This window comes from Lethenteron reissneri, chromosome 17 (assembly GCF_015708825.2).
Source record: "Lethenteron reissneri isolate LAM-NWPU_2019-01 chromosome 17, ASM1570882v1, whole genome shotgun sequence".
Classification (NCBI taxonomy): Eukaryota; Metazoa; Chordata; class Hyperoartia; order Petromyzontiformes; family Petromyzontidae; genus Lethenteron; species Lethenteron reissneri.
In genome coordinates, this window is record NC_083795.1 from 14,654,697 (window position 1) to 14,673,599 (window position 18,903).

The following is an 18,903-nucleotide window of genomic DNA, read 5'->3' on the forward strand; positions in this document are numbered from 1 at the left end:
TATCATAACCGTCAGGATCGTTATCAGCTGCTGCTGCACGCGTGAATTCACGTCCTCGCTCCTCGCTTCACGCGTTCATTCATTGAGTCGCCCGCGCGGTGTCGCGTCTCACCAAGGTAAACCGGAGCCGCGCATGTCAGGTCGGCCGTGGAGGGGAGGTAGGACGGAGGGGAGGGGAGGGAGCAGGGAGATTGTCCACTTCGTTACCTCCCTCCTCCCTCCCGCCTCTCCTCACCCCTCCCCGCAAAGAGGCTGCATCTATCTGTAGCAGTCTCGACGGCGTCGCGGCCCCTCGCTCGCTCTCTCTCTCTGCCAAGACGCCGCTGCGGCCCCGCAGCCGCACGGCCGCGGCGGCCACCCGGCGCCTCATCTGCAGTGCGCCGCTCGTACGCGACAGCCAGCGCCAACAGGAGTCACGGTGAGCGTGCTCTGGGTGTTTGGTGCTGGTGGGGGGTGGGGCACACGGAGGCGGTGTGGTGGTGGTGGTGGTGGTGGGGTGGTGGTGGAAGTGGACCGAGATGGGGATGTGGAGGGGGGTGTCGCGGAGGGGCGGGCCATCGCCCCGCTCTCTCTTCACTCTGAGTGGTCAAACTTGGCCATGGTCGGGGGCCCACCGCCCCGGGGGCCGCGGTATAAAATCGGGGCCCACCTGCTCGCCGCAGTCCTTTTCGTTCCGAGGCGTGTGAGCTTTTGAGTAGCGGCCGCGAGTGTTTCAGCGCGCAGTGCGAGATTCTCACGTCCCGGGCGCCTTCCGAGCGGAGAAACAAACCATGGGGTTTGCATCCCGTGCCCGCCTCTTGTTGCTGCTCGTCGCCTGTCTGCACGCCACGGCGCCTTCGCCGGCCACCGCGCACCCGGCGGACGGAGCGGCCGAGAAAGACGGCGGTGCGGGCAGCCTCCCCAAAACGCGTCTCTCCATGCAGGGCGCAGGTAAGCCCCCCCCACCCACTCCCCGCTCGCACCGCACATCCATTCGACGCGACGCACGCTCACTCGTCCATCCCCGCACGTCGAGCCTCACAGACACCACCGCTTATGTCGACACTCAGCCACCACTTGCATCCCTCGGGAATACGCACTCGCGTGTGAGGCTACAGCAATGTCACGAGTCTCGGAGCCACGAGTCGAGGGTGATGGTTGATCGCGAGAACGCCGACAGGTGCCGCGGCGGAGATGCGCGCCCCGCGTTCACGCGTTCAGCGCCGACCTCCGTTTGCGTTTAAACTCTTGAAGTGCGCAACTGCGGTGGTTAACGAGCTGGGAAGCCGCGCTCACTCCCACGCACGCGCGTTATAAAGCACGCGCGCTCATCTCGCTGGCATTCATACATAACATATAGAATTAACAAAACATTTTTTTATCATGTGGTCGCCAATTTCGCCCCAGAACTACACAGAGCTGGGCAGTGTGTTGAGTGTCCTCGCAACTGGCAGAGGAGGTTTTTGTTGTTGTTGTATTCGTATGAAAAGCACGTGTCGTCGGGAACTCGGAGGGGAGAACATTATTATTATCTGGGCACAGCCAAACACAACCTAACGGACTACTCACTGTAGACTCGCTGAAAATATTAACGGGGGCTTAGGAACGTACATGGGAGTCAGGAGAAGCTTGCTCAAGTCACCGTGGAGGTATTGCATCACCTTCCCATCTGTACAATTGTGTGGATGTGCGGAATGTAAACAGAGCCCAGGTTAGCCGTGGGAATTCCCGCACCGCCAGTGGGACATGCAAATACCGCGCGGAGCTGTCATAACCACACGAGCGAGCCGAGTGATGGATTCACACAAAGAGCTGCGGGTGATATTCCATCCCGTGACACTCACTCACTCAGAATCCCCCCCCCCCATGCACGTGGTTCCTAAAGGAATTTGTAGCGTCCATCCTAATGGGGATTATGGTGAGTGGCTCTCAACATTGTAGTGTATGGCAGGGTCCCAGTCAAAATCACTGCTCCCCCACCCCCACCCCCGCGCGCTCCCCTAACCCCAGGGGCCAGCGGGACCACGCGTGTGGAAGCTCAGGGCTTAAGTTAAACCAACTGAGATGGGCACCTGCCACGTGCAAGTGAGAAACTCTGCTATGTGAGAGGCGAGGGGTGTCGGTGGGGGGGTTGGTGTTTTATGCCCCCGGGGCGAGGTCATTCTTCGTCCCCTGCAGTTTACCCTCCGCTTCGCCAGTGCCCTCTTAAGTGAACGATCCCACGTGCGCCCCGCGCCCTGGGCGAGGGCGTGTGGAGGAGGGGGGGGGGTCTTATCGTCACGAACCTCGTGGGAGGTGGGGGGGTAGACGACGTGAGGGTAGGGGGTGAGTGGCGATAGAAACGACCTCAATTTCGTGTTTATCTGGTTAAAGATAATGGGCGTCATTTGGGTTATTTTGTGAAGTTAGTTTGGTGGAGGGATGGTTTTCGGGACGGGGTGGGCTCAGTGGGTCTTCTGACCATCGCGGGAAGGGACAGTGAATGGTCAATGGGCGAGACTTGTGGCGGAATGGCAGAAGGAGCAACACGGCTTGTGATGACGAACAGCGATTGCATGGGGATACTTTCATCCAGCAGTGGATAGAGCATGGCTCGTGATGGTGGTGGTGATGATGATGAGGGGCTACGTTGGAGCGCGTGCACGCCCATCACGGGGCGCGCGCGCGTGGTGGTGGTGGTGGCGGCGGAGGGGGAGGGATGGGGGGGGGGACGCGGAATGCGCGTGCGCATCACGCGCTGTGTGCGGGGTCACGGGGTCAGGTCGCGCCTCTAAAGATACCCGGGGCCAGTTCTCACACTCGTTCTCGAACACTCCTTCACTAACACTCCAACGGACTCGTTAACATCAACTCCTTACTAACACATCCCTTCACTGACACCGCTCCTCACCAACTGCTCACTAGGCGCGTGACAATTCCAGCGATTGTGTAATGCCCTTAAACCCGAGGACCCGGCCACGACCGGGTCTCCACGTCCGTTCTAAGCTCGCCCTCTCTTCACCACGGCGACACGACGGATGGCGAGGTCCTAGCGCCCCCAGCGGGCAATCAGCGACTGACGCGGCAGGCGCAGCTCGTGACAGAGGCCCGTGCCACGGTCTGGCCCAACGCCGTGCAGCTCGCGATGGCGGCTGCCGCTGCTGCTGCTCGCGGCGTCTAAAAGTATCTCCGTCGTCGACGAGAGTGGCGACGATTGCGGTTGATAGAACCGCCGCCCTCCTATGCGCCGGGCGTCTCAGAGCGCTACGCTTCGCATCTCATCTCAACACGTGGGAGAAGGGGCACCCCCAGGGGCAGCTGTCTGTCCCCGTGTGGGCGCGAGGTGTCTCAGCAAGGAACTGCATTACCCCCTCCCACCTTCCCCTCTCCACCCACTGCAGCCAATACCGATACTGCTCGCACTAAAATAATCGATCCTATAGCAGTAGGAGGCACCGAGTCGTCCTACAAATTGACTAACCTCCCCCCCCCCCCATCGAGGTCGACTGCGCATCGCGGCGCGTCGCCGATACGTCCACACACCCAGCCGAGCCGTGGCCGCACCGTGAGCGCGGGGTCCGTGGAGCGGCTGCTCCGGAGGGACGAGGCGACACGCGGCGCGGGGTGGGCAAGCGGCTTCAGCTCAACTCTACTAAACGATTAAACGATGTGTTATTTTTACCAGGTGAGGCCCACCTGAGCTATGTAGTTCTTCATTTTTTTATCAGAAGCGACCTGGTGACAAATGATAGCTCAACGAAGTGGCTCATCGCGTGGAAGTTTACAGCAGCCAAATACTCTTAACGCGTGTTTCTAAATGTGTGTGTGTGTGTGGGGTAAACCGGAGGACCCGGAGAAAAAATCCACGCGACCCTGGTAAAAGAGACACCGCAAACTCCAAATATACAGCAGGCGTCAGGGTCGGGATCGAACCCACGCGCTCCTGTATAGCAGGCGAGGTAGTCAACATCTCCCCACCGCATCATCGCAACCAAGGTGCTCACCAAGGCCCCCCACGGAGCAGGTGCCCTGGCGATGCGTGGCCTTCTGCTGGAACGCGCAGACAATTGTGGTTCCACGGATAACGAATCGCAGGGTGATACCCACGTGTTTAAAAAAAAATCTAATATAATTATATGTGTATCTAGAGCGCATTCATTTAAGGGGCTTAACATAGCTCACACAACGATGAGAGAATGCAATGATGTAGTAGTTGACACTGGCGTACAAAGTTTGAGGAATGAATGACAGCGATAAAGGGTATGTAAGGAAGGGGAGGGGAGGGACGGGAAAGATTGGAGGGGCGAGGGAGGGAAGAGGGAGGGAATGGGCGATGGAGAACAGGAGAGGCTTTAAGAGGGGGCGGAAGGAGGTTCATGTACAGGGACAGTGCTGAGTCTGTGGGCAGTGTTGAGGCTCCCTCACCCACTCGCCTCCCTCACCCACTCGCCTCCCTCACCCACTCGCCTCCCTCACCCACTCGCCTCCCTCACCACTGAGCCGACGCTACGACGGGAGCAGGCGACTCGATCCCCCGTGGGGGGCTTCGCAAGGCATGCGCCTCACGCGGACTCGGGCGGTGTCCGAGGCGAACTCGTCAAGTACAGCAGCAGCAGTAGCAGCAGCAGCAGCGGCGGTGGCATCACCGCGTGGGGCAGCGTGCACTTGGTGACTCCAATTCCAAAAACTGGCGCCTATTACGGGAGCAGCAGATCTCAGGCCGATATCCGTTACAGCGGTCATCTCGCGACCCGTCTTCCGAGACTGCATTCTGCTGATCATATCTAGGTCAGTCCATCAGGACGAGTTCAGTTTTAAAGCCGACACTGGCAGCACCACATGCGCGCCTATAAATGTCACAGACTGTTGGCAAAGCGCGGGGGCATCACATATGCGCCAGGTGCCTCCCAATAGACGCGCCCAAGGCGTTTCACAGCGTCGGACCCACCTCGCGCTTAAAGAGAAACTCTCGCACTGCGAGCTACCCACGGAGAGACACATGCTCTCTGCCTGCCTGGTTCGTTTCGTCTCTCACCGGCCGCACGCAATCGGTGTCCACCAGCCAGAGGGATTGGAGGACGGTGCAGCGAGCGATCCGTTCAGCGGCCCCAGCGTGACCATGATGCGGACAGCGCACAGCTCACGCCCAGAGACTCCACGAATGCATCCTCTCGACATGTGGATGGATGATGCCGCGCTCCTGGTTTCTGATGTCAACCTTGAACTCTCCCCATGCTCTCATTCACACTCCTCCTTCTCCCCTTCACGCTCTCCCGTTGCTCTCCCCGCGCTCTCTTCTTCTTCTCTTCGCCTCTCCTCCTCCCTTCTCCTCTCTTCTCCCTCTCCCTGTGCTGACGTCTTACTCCCATCGCGCTAACTCACGCTCTCCCTGACGCTCCCCCTGACGCTCTCCCTGGCGCTCTCCCCTCCACCACGAGGCCGCGTTTCCCCGCAGCACAGCGCTTTCTGAACCACGAGCCGGGGGACGCGAGTGAGGGGTGGTGGAGGGTGAGCAGCAGGTGGATTTGAATCGAATCGCCTGCCAGAAATGCGTCTTGGGGGGGGGGGGGGCATCTGATTGTGACGTGGTGTTACGTATCATATGGCTGTAACAACACGCAGAGGTGTGCCGCAGTGCAGGTGCAAGAGTCTTCAGCCTAAGCAAGACTACTAGCGCACAAGCACTGGAAGTGTGGACATTGTGTCGTTATATTAAGACAATCGTTGGTCGTCCGGCCTGCACACACTTTTCCGATGAGATGGGTTGTATCATTATTCACAGACGTTAAAGTGTTACATGGGTTTGCGTCTAACTAGAGGTCGTATCCAACCATCTGTCCACCAGCCAGATGGTTGAAGCAAGCCTGACTCGGCTTAATGTTGAAACCGGTTCACAGTTTTTTTTGCATAAAACCAATGCCGCCGACAAACACAACCCACAGGAGACCGCGTGCCCATGGTATAAGCACAAAGACAACATACGGAATTGAGCATCTCGCTTTTAATGTAAACCTGGTCTATTCAAACGTTCCTCTGCCAAGACGCCTCCCCAGTATGGAAGAGTAGACCAAATACCATGTGGAGCTCTCCCTTAGCCAGTGGAGGCCCTCCATTCATCAGTGACATGAGCGAGCAATTGCAGGCATGCTCCCCTTCACCTTCACCCCTTGACCTATTCAATCCTCGTGTCGTGAATCCTGGACTCGTGAAGCCGAGCCTCATCAACTCTCGTGCCATTGGCTCCGGACTCACCGCGCACGCATATCGCCCGTTGTCGCTCCACTGCTGGATGAAGGCCTCTCCGCACCTGCCCGGGCCACGGGATTTAAATCGCCAGCAATTTTCTGGGCGATTTAGTCGTGGATCGGTCTAATAAACACCACTTTAATAAGCTCTGGTTGAAGCTCCCCTTGTCTAGACAGTCTCGTGGACTTTGATTTCACAAACCCGGTTTGATTCGACTTGGTTTAATCAATTAGGTCTAATCACCAGCGATAATTGAGAAATTCGGCGGTTATTTCCAGGATTGTCCAGAGGAAGAGGTAGGAAGCAAGCGAAAGAGGTCATTTGTCCTCGGCATCACACAACAACAAGAGGATCCCACCACGGAGCCCACGTAGAATTTTGCCTCCGGCCTCCCAGATCCCTCGGTGCGGCTGGTGCTCCCCCCCCCCCCCCCCACTGCAAAAACATTGCGGGGGCTGGGCACGTTCGAGTTACAACCTGGAGCACCCAACTCGCAGTGAGGGGCTCACTTGCATTGTCCTTTCGCCGTGGATACGCGGTCGCTTTTGGGAAACACAGGAAGAGGTTTCCAAAACCAATTCTGTGCTTTTTTAAAGAACCCCCCCCCCAAATTCCCTCCTTATTCCATAAACAATGTTCTCTCACGACACGCGGTAACGGGCTTTGGGTGGGGCGGGGGGGGGGGGGCTGCCGATGAGTTTTGTTTCCTGCGGTTGTCACGCCCCCCCCCCCAAACTACACCCCCATAACAAACAGCAGCGCGCTCGCGCAAAACGAAGGACAGGGGTGGGGTGGGAGGAACGAGAAGCAAACGCGGAGGGAAAAATAACCTCCATCTCAGAAACGCCTGCACGACAGAGGTCAATTAGCTAGGCAGGAAGGCCAACGTGTTCTCAACATCGCGCGCCCTCCGATTTACCTTTCGCGTTTATCTGAACTTTGCAGAGCTGCAGTCCCGGGATGGGTGGGTGCAGGATGAGGTGGGCGGGGTAGGGAGCTCGTCTTATCGTTCAATTAGAGTTCACGGGGCCGTTCTCAACGCAAAACGCGATTCAAAACGAAGAGAGCGTGGGACTCCTGCAGCCCGCAGCACCCTCGCCCTTTCTTTCCTGTCAAACAAATCTAAACGTTTGGACGTTGCCATGGCGAGGAGCCCCAATTATCTGCGCGAAGCTTTTCAGCGAAGACGCGGGGTGGTGATAAGGGAGGGGGGGTGGTGGGGGCGGTGAGTGGAACGGTGGGGGGGGGGGGGGGGCTGCTTCTGGGGGCCACGGGAGAAAGAAACCCAAACAGAGGCACGCGAGAGACGAGCGGCGCGCAGGAGGCGCGCCGCTCGTCACCACCCGCGCGCCCCACGGGGATGCGGTGGGACGTCACGTGATGTCACGAGATGTCGATGCGTGGCGATGGGATGCCACGCTACTGATGTCGCGACGAAGCGAGTTGGGCTCGAGCTCGCGTCGCCGGTGTGAGGGTTTGAGGGCGATCGTCCTTGAGCACGACAGGGAGTGTGGCGTGGTGTTGGCGCGGTCTCTGTTTGCAGCGCGCTGCGTCTGAGGTGGCTGCGCGAGCGGCGAGCGCTCAGCAAGGCCGCGTGGATGCCGCGTGCATCCACGTGTTCATTGCGAGTGCCGCGTGAAGCCCGTGTGAGAGACGAGTGCGAGCGTTGTGTGTGGGCGAGCTGAACGGGGACGTCCACAGGTTTCGTGGAGGCTGCGTGGCAGAATGCCACGTGGAGTCCCCTTATTCCACCATCCACAGGTTCGTTATAGGGCGCTCTTTCGTGTGAGGTTCGACGAAAATACCCCCTTTTGCCACCCTCCTCCGCTTTGGGCAGCTTTGGTTGTGAATTCTGAGTTGCGAGCGTGCGTGAATTATGTGTGAGTGCTGTGTGTGAGCGCTGCGCGCTGCGCGCGACCGCTTCGCGTGAGCGCTGTGTGAGTGTGAGTGCTACGTGTGTGTGAGTGCTGTGTGTGTGTGAGCGCTGTGTGTGAGTGCTGTGTGGGAGTGTTGCGCGTGAGCGCTGCGTGTGAAAGCTGTGTGTGTGAGTGCTGTGTGTGAGTGCTGTGTGTGAGAGTGCTGTGTGTGTGAGTGCTGTGTGCGAGTACTGTGTGTGAGTGCTGTGTGCGAGCGCTGCGTGTGTGTGAGCGTTGCGTGTGTGTGAGTGCTGTGAGTGAGCGCTGTGTGTGTGTGCTGTGTGTGAGCGCTGTGTGTAGACGCTGCGTGTGTGTGAGCGCTGTGTGTGAGCGCTGCGTGTGTGTGAGCGCTGTGTGTGAGCGCTGCGTGTGTGTGAGTGCTGTGTGTGAACGCTGCGTGTGTGTGAGTGCTGTGTGTGAGCGCTGCGTGTGAGCGTTGCGTGTGTGTGAGTGCTGTGTGTGCGCGCTGTGTGTGGACGCTGCGTGTGTGTGAGCGTTGCGTGTGTGTGAGTGCTGTGTGTGAGTGCTGTGTGGGAGCGCTGCGTGTGAGTGTTGCGTGTGTGTGAGTGCTGTGTGTGAGTGCTGTGTGTGAGTGTTGCGTGTGTGTGAGTGCTGCGTGTGTGAGTCCTGTGTGTGAGTGCTGTGTGTGAGCGCTGCGTGTGAGTGTTGCGTGTGTGTGAGTGCTGTGTGTGAGTGCTGCGTGTGTGTGAGTGCTGTGTGTGAGTGCTGTGTGTGAGTGCTGCGTGTGTGAGTGCTGTGTGTGAGTGCTGTGTGTGAGCGATGTGTGTGAGCGCTGCGTGGGAGTGTTGCGTGTGTGTGAGTGATGTGTGTGAGCGCTGTGTGTGTGTGAGTGCTGTGTGTGAGTGATGTGTGTGAGTGCTGTGTGTGTGTGCTGTGTGTGAGCGCTGCGTGTGAGTGTTGCGTGTGTGTGAGCGCTGTGTGTGAGCGATGTGTGTGAGCGCTGCGTGGGAGTGTTGCGCTGTGTGAGTGCTGTATGTGAGTGCTGTGTGTGTGAGTGCTGTGTGTGTGTGAGTGCTGTGTGTGTGTGAGTGCTTTGTGTGAGTGCTGTGTGTGTGTGAGTGCTGTGTGTGTGTGAGTGCTGTGTGTGAGCGCTGTGTGTGAGTGCTGTGTGTGTGTGAGTGCTGTGTGTGTGTGAGCGATGTGTGTGAGTGCTGTGTGTAAGCGCTGTATGTGTGTGAGTGCTGTGTGTGAGCGCTGTGTGTGTGTGAGTGCTGTGTGTGAGCGCTGTGTGTGTGTGAGTGCTGTGTGTGAGTGCTGTGTGTGTGTGAGTGCTGTGTGTGTGTGAGTGCTGTGTGTGAGTGCTGTGTGTGAGTGCTGTGTGTGTGTGAGCGCTGTGTGTGAACGCTGTGTGTGTGAGTGCTGTGTGTGTGTGGGTGCTGTGTGAGTGCTGTGTGTGAGTGCTGTGTGTGAGTGCTGTGTGTGAGTGCTGTGTGTGTGTGAGTGCTGTGTGTGAGTGCTGTGTGTGAGTGCTGTGTGTGAGTGCTGTGTGTGTGTGAGTGCTGTGTGTGAGTGCTGTGTGTGAGTGCTGTGTGTGAGTGCTGTGTGTGTGAGTGCTGTGTGTGTGAGTGCTGCGTGTGTGAGTGCTGTGTGTGTGTGAGTGCTGTGTGTGAGTGCTGTGTGTGTGTGAGTGCTGTGTGTGAGTGCTGTGAGTGAGTGCTGTGTGTGTGTGAGTGCTGTGTGTGTGTGTGCTGTGTGTGTGTGAGTGCTGTGTGTGTGTGAGCGCTGTGTGTGAGTGCTGCGTGTGTGAGTGCTGTGTGTGTGTGAGTGCTGCGTGTGTGAGTGCTGTGTGTGTGTGAGTGCTGTGTGTGTGTGAGTGCTGTGTGTGAGTGCTGTGTGAGTGCTGTGTGTGTGTGAGCGCTGTGTGTGTGAGAGTGCTGTGTGTGTGTGCTGTGTGTGAGTGTGAGTGCTGTGTGTGAGTGCTGTGTGTGTGAGAGTGCTGTGTGTGTGAGTGCTGTGTGTGTGTGAGTGCTGTGTGTGTGAGTGCTGTGTGTGTGAGTGCTGTGTGTGTGCTGTGTGTGTGTGAGTGCTGTGTGTGTGTGGGTGCTGTGTGTGAGTGCTGTGTGTGAGTGCTGTGTGTGTGTGAGTGCTGTGTGTGAGTGCTGTGTGTGAGTGCTGTGTGTGTGTGTGAGTGCTGTGTGTGAGTGCTGTGTGTGTGAGTGCTGTGTGTGAGTGCTGTGTGTGTGTGAGTGCTGTGTGTGAGTGCTGTGTGTGTGTGAGTGCTGTGTGTGTGTGAGTGCTGTGTGTGTTAGTGCTGTGTGTGTGTGAGTGCTGTGTGTGAGTGCTGTGTGTGAGTGCTGTGTGTGTGTGTGAGTGCTGTGTGTGAGTGCTGTGTGTGTGTGAGTGCTGTGTGTGAGTGCTGTGTGTGTGTGAGTGCTGTGTGTGAGTGCTGTGTGTGTGTGAGTGCTGTGTGGTGTGTGAGTGCTGTGTGTGTGTGAGTGCTGTGTGTGTGTGAGTGCTGTGTGTGTGTGAGTGCTGTGTGTGTGTGAGTGCTGTGTGTGTGTGAGTGCTGTGTGTGTGTGAGTGCTGTGTGTGTGTGAGTGCTGTGTGTGAGTGCTGTGTGTGAGTGCTGTGTGTGAGTGCTGTGTGTGTGTGAGTGCTGTGTGTGTGTGAGTGCTGTGTGTGTGTGAGTGCTGTGTGTGTGTGAGTGCTGTGTGTGTGTGAGTGCTGTGTGTGAGTGATGTGTGTGAGTGCTGTGTGTGAGTGAGTGCTGTGTGTGTGTGAGTGCTGTGTGTGAGTGCTGTGTGTGAGTGCTGTGTGTGAGTGGTGTGTGTGTGTGAGTGCTGCGTGTGTGTGAGTGCTGTGTGTGAGTCCTGTGTGAGTGCTGTGTGTGTGTGAGTGCTGTGTGTGTGTGAGTGCTGTGTGTGAGTGCTGTGTGTGTGTGAGTGCTGTGTGTGTGTGAGTGATGTGTGTGTGTGAGTGCTGTGTGTGTGTGAGTGCTGTGTGTGTGTGAGCGCTGTGTGTGTGTGAGTGCTGTGTGTGTGTGAGTGCTGTGTGTGTGTGAGTGCTGTGTGTGTGTGAGTGCTGTGTGTGTGTGAGTGCTGTGTGTGTGTGAGTGCTGTGTGTGTGTGAGTGCTGCGTGTGTGTGAGTGCTGTGTGTGAGTCCTGTGTGAGTGCTGTGTGTGTGTGAGTGCTGTGTGTGTGTGAGTGCTGTGTGTGAGTGCTGTGTGTGTGTGAGTGCTGTGTGTGTGTGAGTGCTGTGTGTGTGTGAGTGCTGTGTGTGTGTGAGCGCTGTGTGTGTGTGAGTGCTGTGTGTGTGTGAGTGCTGTGTGTGTGTGAGTGCTGTGCGTGTGTGAGTGCTGTGTGTGTGTGAGTGCTGTGTGTGTGTGAGCGCTGCGTGGGAGGTCACCACGGACAGCGTGGCGCCGCTCAGCGCCCTGAGCCCCGAGTCACGAGACTCGGGGCTCGTGCAGCCGACAGTGGCCAGGACCAGACACCACCCATTACATAATCACAGCTCGCAAGCCACTACAGGACGACTGGATGCATAATCATCATCAGTTACATCACGCGACGCGCCACTTACAGACCGCACTGACAGACGACTCCTACCCTGTGAGATTTGAACCACTACAACACCGGCGGGGGGGAAGGGGGCTGGGGGAGGGGGATCCACCAATCCCCCATCCGCACGCTCCCTCTGCCTAGGACGAGTAATCGTCATGTAACGCGCATTCATCTATAAACAGCCTCGCTGGGTCTTGAGGCTTCTTTTGAGGAATTTGAGAGGGGCACGGCGTACCCGGAGAGAAACCGCAGGCATACGCTGGGATGGGACTTCGTAGAAGTTTCCGCAAGGCCGGTTCCCGAGCTGTACCTCACTCTCATTTACTGGCCACTTCGCAGCCCCAAACAGCTCTGCGCATTCTCAAACGTCGACGCAAACCACCAACCTTCGCCTCCAAAGGCGTCGGATCACAACACTCCCCTCCCGTTACACCAACCCCCACCTCCCCACACGCCACAGCTAATGTTGCTTCTCGCTGTGCCATGTCCACGCGCCGTCGTGACCCCGTGACCCCCGGCAGTGGAGGTTGGGCAGTGTCTGGTGGCGGCCGCGGACGCGGGGTGCGGCGCGTTCGCGTGCCTGGAGAACACCACGTGCGACGGCCCCGGCCTGCAGGCGCTCTGCGCCGAGCTGGTGCGACACGCGGACATGTACGACGTGCAGGTACCCCCCCCCCACACACCTCACCCTCCCCCCGCGACCTCCCTCTCTCCCCCACCCCAACCTCATCCGCAGCCCCCGCCACTTCCGAGCATTAGGTAGTCTCCGCAGGCACGGGGACGAAGCGCGTCCCTTCACAGGCACCCACCGAGTCACGCGGTCACCCATCGACTGTGCGCCCATCGAGTCGCCCGGCCACTCCTCCGCGATCGTCCACCCATCGACTCACTGCGCCTCTGATCGCTGCAGCTCTGGCGGCCACCGAAGATCCCACGGCGTTCCCAGTGGCTGCCCACGCAGGCCCCCCCCCCCCCCTTCAGCGGTCAACCTTGGCGAGCGTCGTTGTTTCGATCCATAGCGAAGTTCACGCGACGCCGGCTGCCGAGCGATCGAACCCGGGTGCCCTCGGAGCCACGCAATTAGAGCGCGCGGAGTCCCTGCTGCTCTTGACCCCATGTGGACGGCGCGGCTGACCCCTTTATGTTGAAGACCCCCGTGCGAAAACTGACGCCACTCCGGCCCGCTCCAGGCCACGCAGGCACCCCCGCGACACCGCGTGTTGTCGGCTCTTCTCTGCACGAGGCGTGTTGCGCTCTGGTGTGGGTTGCTGAAATGTTTCACTGATTTGGAAAACACGGAAACAGACCTTCCCGCACCCCCACGCTCACCCCCTGCCTCCCCCGTTCCTCCCACCTATGACCGCACGGCACGGTCAACACAGAGCACAGAGCCAAATAGCTCCACCGGCTAACGTGAAACGCACCCAGCCAACACATAGTATAGCCAGCCAAAGCAGAGAGCAGCCAGCCAACGCGTAGTATAGACAGCCAACACATATCACAGCCAGCATACAATATACACACACAGTCAACACATAGCAGAATCAGCATAAAACACACAGCCAACGCGTAGTATAGACAGCCAACGCATAGTATAGACAGCCAACGCATATCACAGCCAGCATACAATATACACACACAGTCAACACATAGCAAAATCAGCATAAAACACACAGCCAACACATAGTATAGACAGCCAACGTATAGTATAGACAGCCAACGCATACCACAGCCAGCATATAAGACTCACAGCCCTCCTCGCTGCAGAAATGTCCTCCTGCCTCCCGCATGCGCGGCTCTCTAATCCGGACCGTGACGCAGCGGTCGGGATCGCGCGACTCCTTTACCAGCGCGACTCAGGTCACATCGACGAAACGATGATGAATCAATAAAACGCTCATGGATCAATAAGACCCCCATGGACCAATACGACGATCATGGAGGCGATCATTCTGCAGTGGTAGAGCCGTAATCGCTGCCGAGATGCCCAGAGAGGTGTGTGTGTGTGTGAGCGTGTGTGTTGGGATGTTTAGAGTTTCTTTTTTGTATCTCGCAAACTATTTCCCGAGTGAAACCCGAACCCAGCCGCTCTCATAGCGCCAGTTGGCAGCAGCAGCAGTCGCCACAACTCTCAGCACATCCATCGCCACCCCACAGGCCGTGTCGGGGACAGGCGCGGGTGGGGGTGTGATCTAACGTGCCTCGCCTCATTCACTGCTTCGCTCGTGTCATTCGTGATTCCCGGATCGGCAATAGGCGTGGAGGGGCGGGGGTAGCAATTTCAACTCATTCACTCAAATGGATCGTGTTCCGTCCGGTGCTTGGTGGCAGCTGCTTAGGGAGGAATGCGTTCGTTGATCGACTGATAATATCGCTTGACGAAGAAGCGCCATGCGCCAAAAACGTCGCCTTTTACACACCGCCGGTTAGCACGGTTGGCTATGTACGGTGCGAAAGAAGTTCAACACACATACATGTATCGCTTTACGTGTATGTATGCCACTACGTGTAATGTTATTGAGGGACTGATTGTGTGTTGTTGTCTTGCTGTGGTCTGGAACTGTTGTTGTTGATGTTGTTGTTTTGCTGCCTTGTCCAAGTTGGAATGTATTGTTGAAAAACCGGCAGGAATTGATAGACTTTTGCAAATTGGACTTATGTACTTTATTTTATTAACGTTTTTATTTTTAGTGATTTGTTTTATACCTTCCAACTGTTTGTTGTTGTGGCTTTCTGACCCGCCGCTACTGGACGTCTGTGAAATAGACCTTCATAGCTCATCGGATTTCTCCTGCGGTATGAATAGACATTCGGATACCGATTGAAATTTTGAACAATGAAACGAACGGTTGCCCGAGTGCTCGTCTCAACCCCTCGCCACCCCACCACGCCCCACCCCTCCGCCACGCAGGGGAAGTCTTTCATCAAGGAGGCTCTGAAGTGCATGGCTCAAGGGCTGCGCGGCCGCTTCAACTGCAACCAGCGCAAGTGCTCGGCGCTCAGCGAGCTGTCCCTGCAGCTGCAGCGGGAGTGCTACCACAGACACGAGCTGTGCGCCGCCGCGAGGCCCAACGCCGAGGCCATGGCCCTGTCCGTGCCGCCCCCCACCGCGCTCCCCAAGGGGTAAGTGAACCCTGGGGAGAGGAGCTGGGGGGGTAGAGATGGGGGGGGTAGAGATGGGGGGGGGGGGAGAACACGCTGCACGTCTTCTTCTCTTCCTCCGTGTCGGCGCGTTGCTGAGAGATGCCAACGATTTGTGGAAGAGCGACGCAGGCGACACGTCGATGGGCAGGTCCTTGTAGCCGTGCGACGCCGCTGGCTGAGAGCTGCTGGGCCGATGCCTCTGGCGCTGTCCTGGCGGGCGGTCAGCAGGTGACCCGCGCCTGCCCATTGCTCGCTCCGCTCCGCAGTCGCGGGCAGTGGGCCGTCTTTTGTCTTCTACTTGTGGTTGGATCGTGAATATACAATTGCAATTTGTGCAATCGCTCTCTAGAAGAGAAACACACAAAGAGAGAGAGAGCGAATCAGGGGAATCACAGACTACCGGGACGGTAGCCAGGCAGTGAGGGAGTCGGCGCCAAATATCACCCTCCAGAGCTCTGCCGAACTCTATTTATTGCGATGTTAATGGCCGATGAACCAGTGTTCATGTTCGTGTAGAACATGAACCAGTGTTCATGTTCGTGTAGAACATGAACCAGTGTTCATGTTCGTGTAGAACATGAACCAGTGTTCATGTTCGTGTCGAGATGAGCGAATCCATCCGTGCAATGTTTGAACGCGACGCCGCGGTCCACAGATTGTGAGGAAGTCAAAAGCCACCAAAGGGTTCTGTTGGTAAGGGGGTCAGTGAAGCGGGTAAATTAACCGAGAGCATGAAGGCAGTGGGACGCGGGGGGTGTGATTGTGAGTGGTGTGGGGCACGGTGTGATTGTGAGTGGTGTGGGGCACGGTGTGATTGTGAGTGGTGGGGGGCACGGTGTGATTGTGAGTGGTGGGGGGCACGGTGTGATTGTGAGTGGTGGGGGGCACGGTGTGGTTGTGAGTGGTGGGGGGCACGGTGTGGTTGTGAGTGGTGGGGGGCACGGTGTGGTTGTGAGTGGTGGGGGGCACGGTGTGGTTGTGAGTGGAGGGGGGCACGGTGTGGTTGTGAGTGGTGGGGGGCACGGTGTGATTGTGAGTGGAGGGGGGCACGGTGTGATTGTGAGTGGAGGGGGGCACGGTGTGAGTGGTGGGGGGCACGGTGTGATTGTGAGTGGTGGGGGGCACGGTGTGGTTGTGAGTGGTGGGGGGCACGGTGTGGTTGTGAGTGGTGGAGGGCACGGTGTGAGTGGTGGGGGGCACGGTATGAGTGGTGGGGGGCACGGTGTGATGCTTGTCCCTCTTCCCCCGCCCCTCGCAGCCCCTACCTGGAGCTGCTGCGTGCGCTCTTCTCGTGCGACAACGCCACCTCGGCCGCCGTGCGCCGCGCCCTCTCGGCGCGTCTCGGCAAGGCGCACGCCTCTGCCCTGGCGCAGATGCTGGGGGGCAGCGCCCCGCGACGACAACACCCGGGCAAGCCCGCTCCGGGAGAGGCGAGCGAGGGGGGCAGGGAGGGGGCCAAGGAGGGGGGGAAAGAGGGAAGCAGGGATGGTGGAAGGGAGGGGGGTAAGGAGGGGGGGAAAGACGGAGGACGCAGAGGAGCGTCAGGCGCCCATCACCCAAAATCTGGCAAAAGCTCCCAGTAGAGAAGTCCCCCCCACCCACCCCGCTCATCACCTCCCACGCCCCCCCCCCACCCCACGTTTCTCGGTCCATTCGACCAGGATCTATGCCAGGGTTTCCCAAATTCTAAACAAAGTCCTCGCGACCCACCGCGGTGTGGTTTTCCGTGCGTACCGAATACCGGCGAATGTGCACGCTACACGCGCCTGGTGATTGGTCAACGTGGCGACATGCACGCACTGTGCTGTGGGCAGTGAGGATCGGGTGGCAGGGGGAGGGAGGATTTTGGAAGCCCTGGGATGTGCCAAACCAACCCGACCGAGGAGACGGATTCATCGGCGTGTGAACAAGCATGCGCAATCCTCCAGATCGCGCATGCGCCACACCGCGCCCCCCCCCCCCCCCCCCCGCTCGATCTCATGGCGACGGGAACACAGCTTCTCACAGCGGGGCCCGATCAGTGAACCACGCGCGGTCACCTCGAGCCAAGAGTTGGGTTTGGCGAGTGATGGGTCCCCAAGAGATGTTGAGAGCACCGATTAAAATGAAAACCCAATACTTAACCCTAATCTGAACACAAAGAAATTACGAGAAATTTTTCTTAGCCCATCGGTCACAGGTGAGATGACAAATGTTCCCGATAATCATATCCCATCGGTATTAAGTAGCCAATGAAACGTAACTTCACTCGAATACGATCATTGGGGACGATAACTTACGATAACAGCACGTACGCACACTATATATATAGTATATATACGCAAATACATCACCAGCTTTGGCGATGCAGATGTTTGGGATTTTGAAATCGTACGCTATGTAAGAGCGTACGCCACACTTACGTGATGCTGCTATAGAGGATCGTAGACTGTAGATTTACAAAAAGCTGCTATCTCTCTCTCTCTATGGAAGTAGGGGAAGAAACAGAGGAAGTAACGTGTACCGCGATGCGGAGACGCACCGTGACACTGGGACACGGAATCATTGACCCACTGTTTATCGAGGTCGCCACTTCGCGCGACCTCGACACCAACTCTACCTCGGCGCGACGGGAGCGACGACGGGAGCCCCCCCCCTCCTCCTCACGTGTGGGGGGATGGGGGGCGGAAAACTGAGAATTTTCTTTTGTTTCAGCCGCCGATATTTGATGAAAAAACGCGGCCGAACCAAAAAAAAAAATCTAAAATCCGCGGAGATATTTTCCCCTTCCAAACTCGGCGTTCCCGCAGGCGCGCGCTACGCACGGAGCCACACGCGCGGCGTAGGCGCCGTCTCCCTCCGGGGGGTTCTCGGCGTGGTCAAAGTTCGACACCAAGGAGCGGTGTGTTGCCTGTGTTTGTTTGTCGTTGTTGTTGTTGTGTGTGGAGCTCACTTCCCCGAGCCTCATTCACACTTTGAAACGCGTGGGCCTCGCTGGCGGTTTGTTTTCGTTGTTAGGAATTGAATCTCGTGCAGACTTTACGTTCAAATGCGGACGAAAAGAGACGTTTAACCTCAACCACGCGTTTCGGGCCACATACCACCGCACACCCTCATCATCATCACCACCAACAGTATGCACACACACGCACACACACGCACGTACGCAATCATGACCCGATCAAGTGATGGCGCCAGCAGCAGGGAGGGGGGTTGACTCGCACGCCGAACCACCTCGAGTGGGTCAGTCGCCAATGGTATCGACCCAAAGTCGTCGTGGGCCACCCCCTTACCTCGGTCGACTCAGCCACAGGGTGAGTGCCCTGTGGCTGAGTCGACCTAGGCGTCAGCTCCTCGTGCGTCGTGCCGACCTCAACAGCTGCTCGCTCACAACAATCGTGTTCCCCTTTTCCACGAGGAAGCCTCTCCAGGCGGATATCTCTTGCGCGTGAGTTGATTTCAATCAGAGGCAGGCGCCACCGACCGCGCGCTTCTGTACAACAGCGCCGCCCAGAGCCTCTCCGCCGTCATCGCTTCTGCGCGTCCTCTGGCTCCGCGGCCAGGGGGAGGCGCTCGCAGTCGTCCCAACTCGTGGATGTGGCCCCACTGATGGCGGTGGGGGGTGGGAGGGGGGGACAATGGACAATTGACCCCCCCCCCCGACACGCGCCCGTTCTCATCACATCCCGGAAGCTAAGCAGGGCTGAGCCTGCATGCTGCTCGGATGGGAAACCACCGCGCGCAGCACTCAGGGCAGCAGAGAGGGGGGAGCAGCGAGAGACATGACCGCCCTGCACCCCCCCCCGCCGCCTCGCTAGTGCGGAACACAAAGAGAGAGAGGATGAGTCGACGGGGAGCGACTGCGTGGGGTGAGATCCGAGCGGAACAGCACGAGCGGGGATTGTGTTACGGTCAACAACAAGCACAACAACAACAACCGAACTGGTGGGCATGAATCAGATTCATTTAGCTTGGACAGGTCAGCCGAGTTCACTGGAAGCCTAACGACTCTAGAGTCGCGCGAGAGGAACACAGCCACGGAGAACTGTGCAGAGACGACACAGGCGGGCGGGCGTCCACCCCACGCAGCCCCTCCCAATGCTCGCAGCCCGGACTCCCATCGCCTTGCTCGTGA

The 18,903-nt window shown here is 58.0% G+C and overlaps 1 protein-coding gene across 1 annotated transcript; it reads left to right on the top strand.

Annotated features, from left to right (window-relative positions):
- The first annotated feature begins 549 nt into the window (after positions 1-549).
- Positions 550-18,615, top strand: STC2 (stanniocalcin 2). Its single transcript, XM_061553212.1, has 4 exons — positions 550-930; positions 12,167-12,309; positions 14,557-14,768; positions 16,048-18,615. Exons 1-4 carry the CDS (start codon positions 771-773, stop codon positions 16,370-16,372), a joined length of 840 nt encoding a protein of 279 aa, XP_061409196.1. The 5' UTR covers positions 550-770; the 3' UTR covers positions 16,373-18,615.
- Positions 18,616-18,903: the final 288 nt, after the last annotated feature.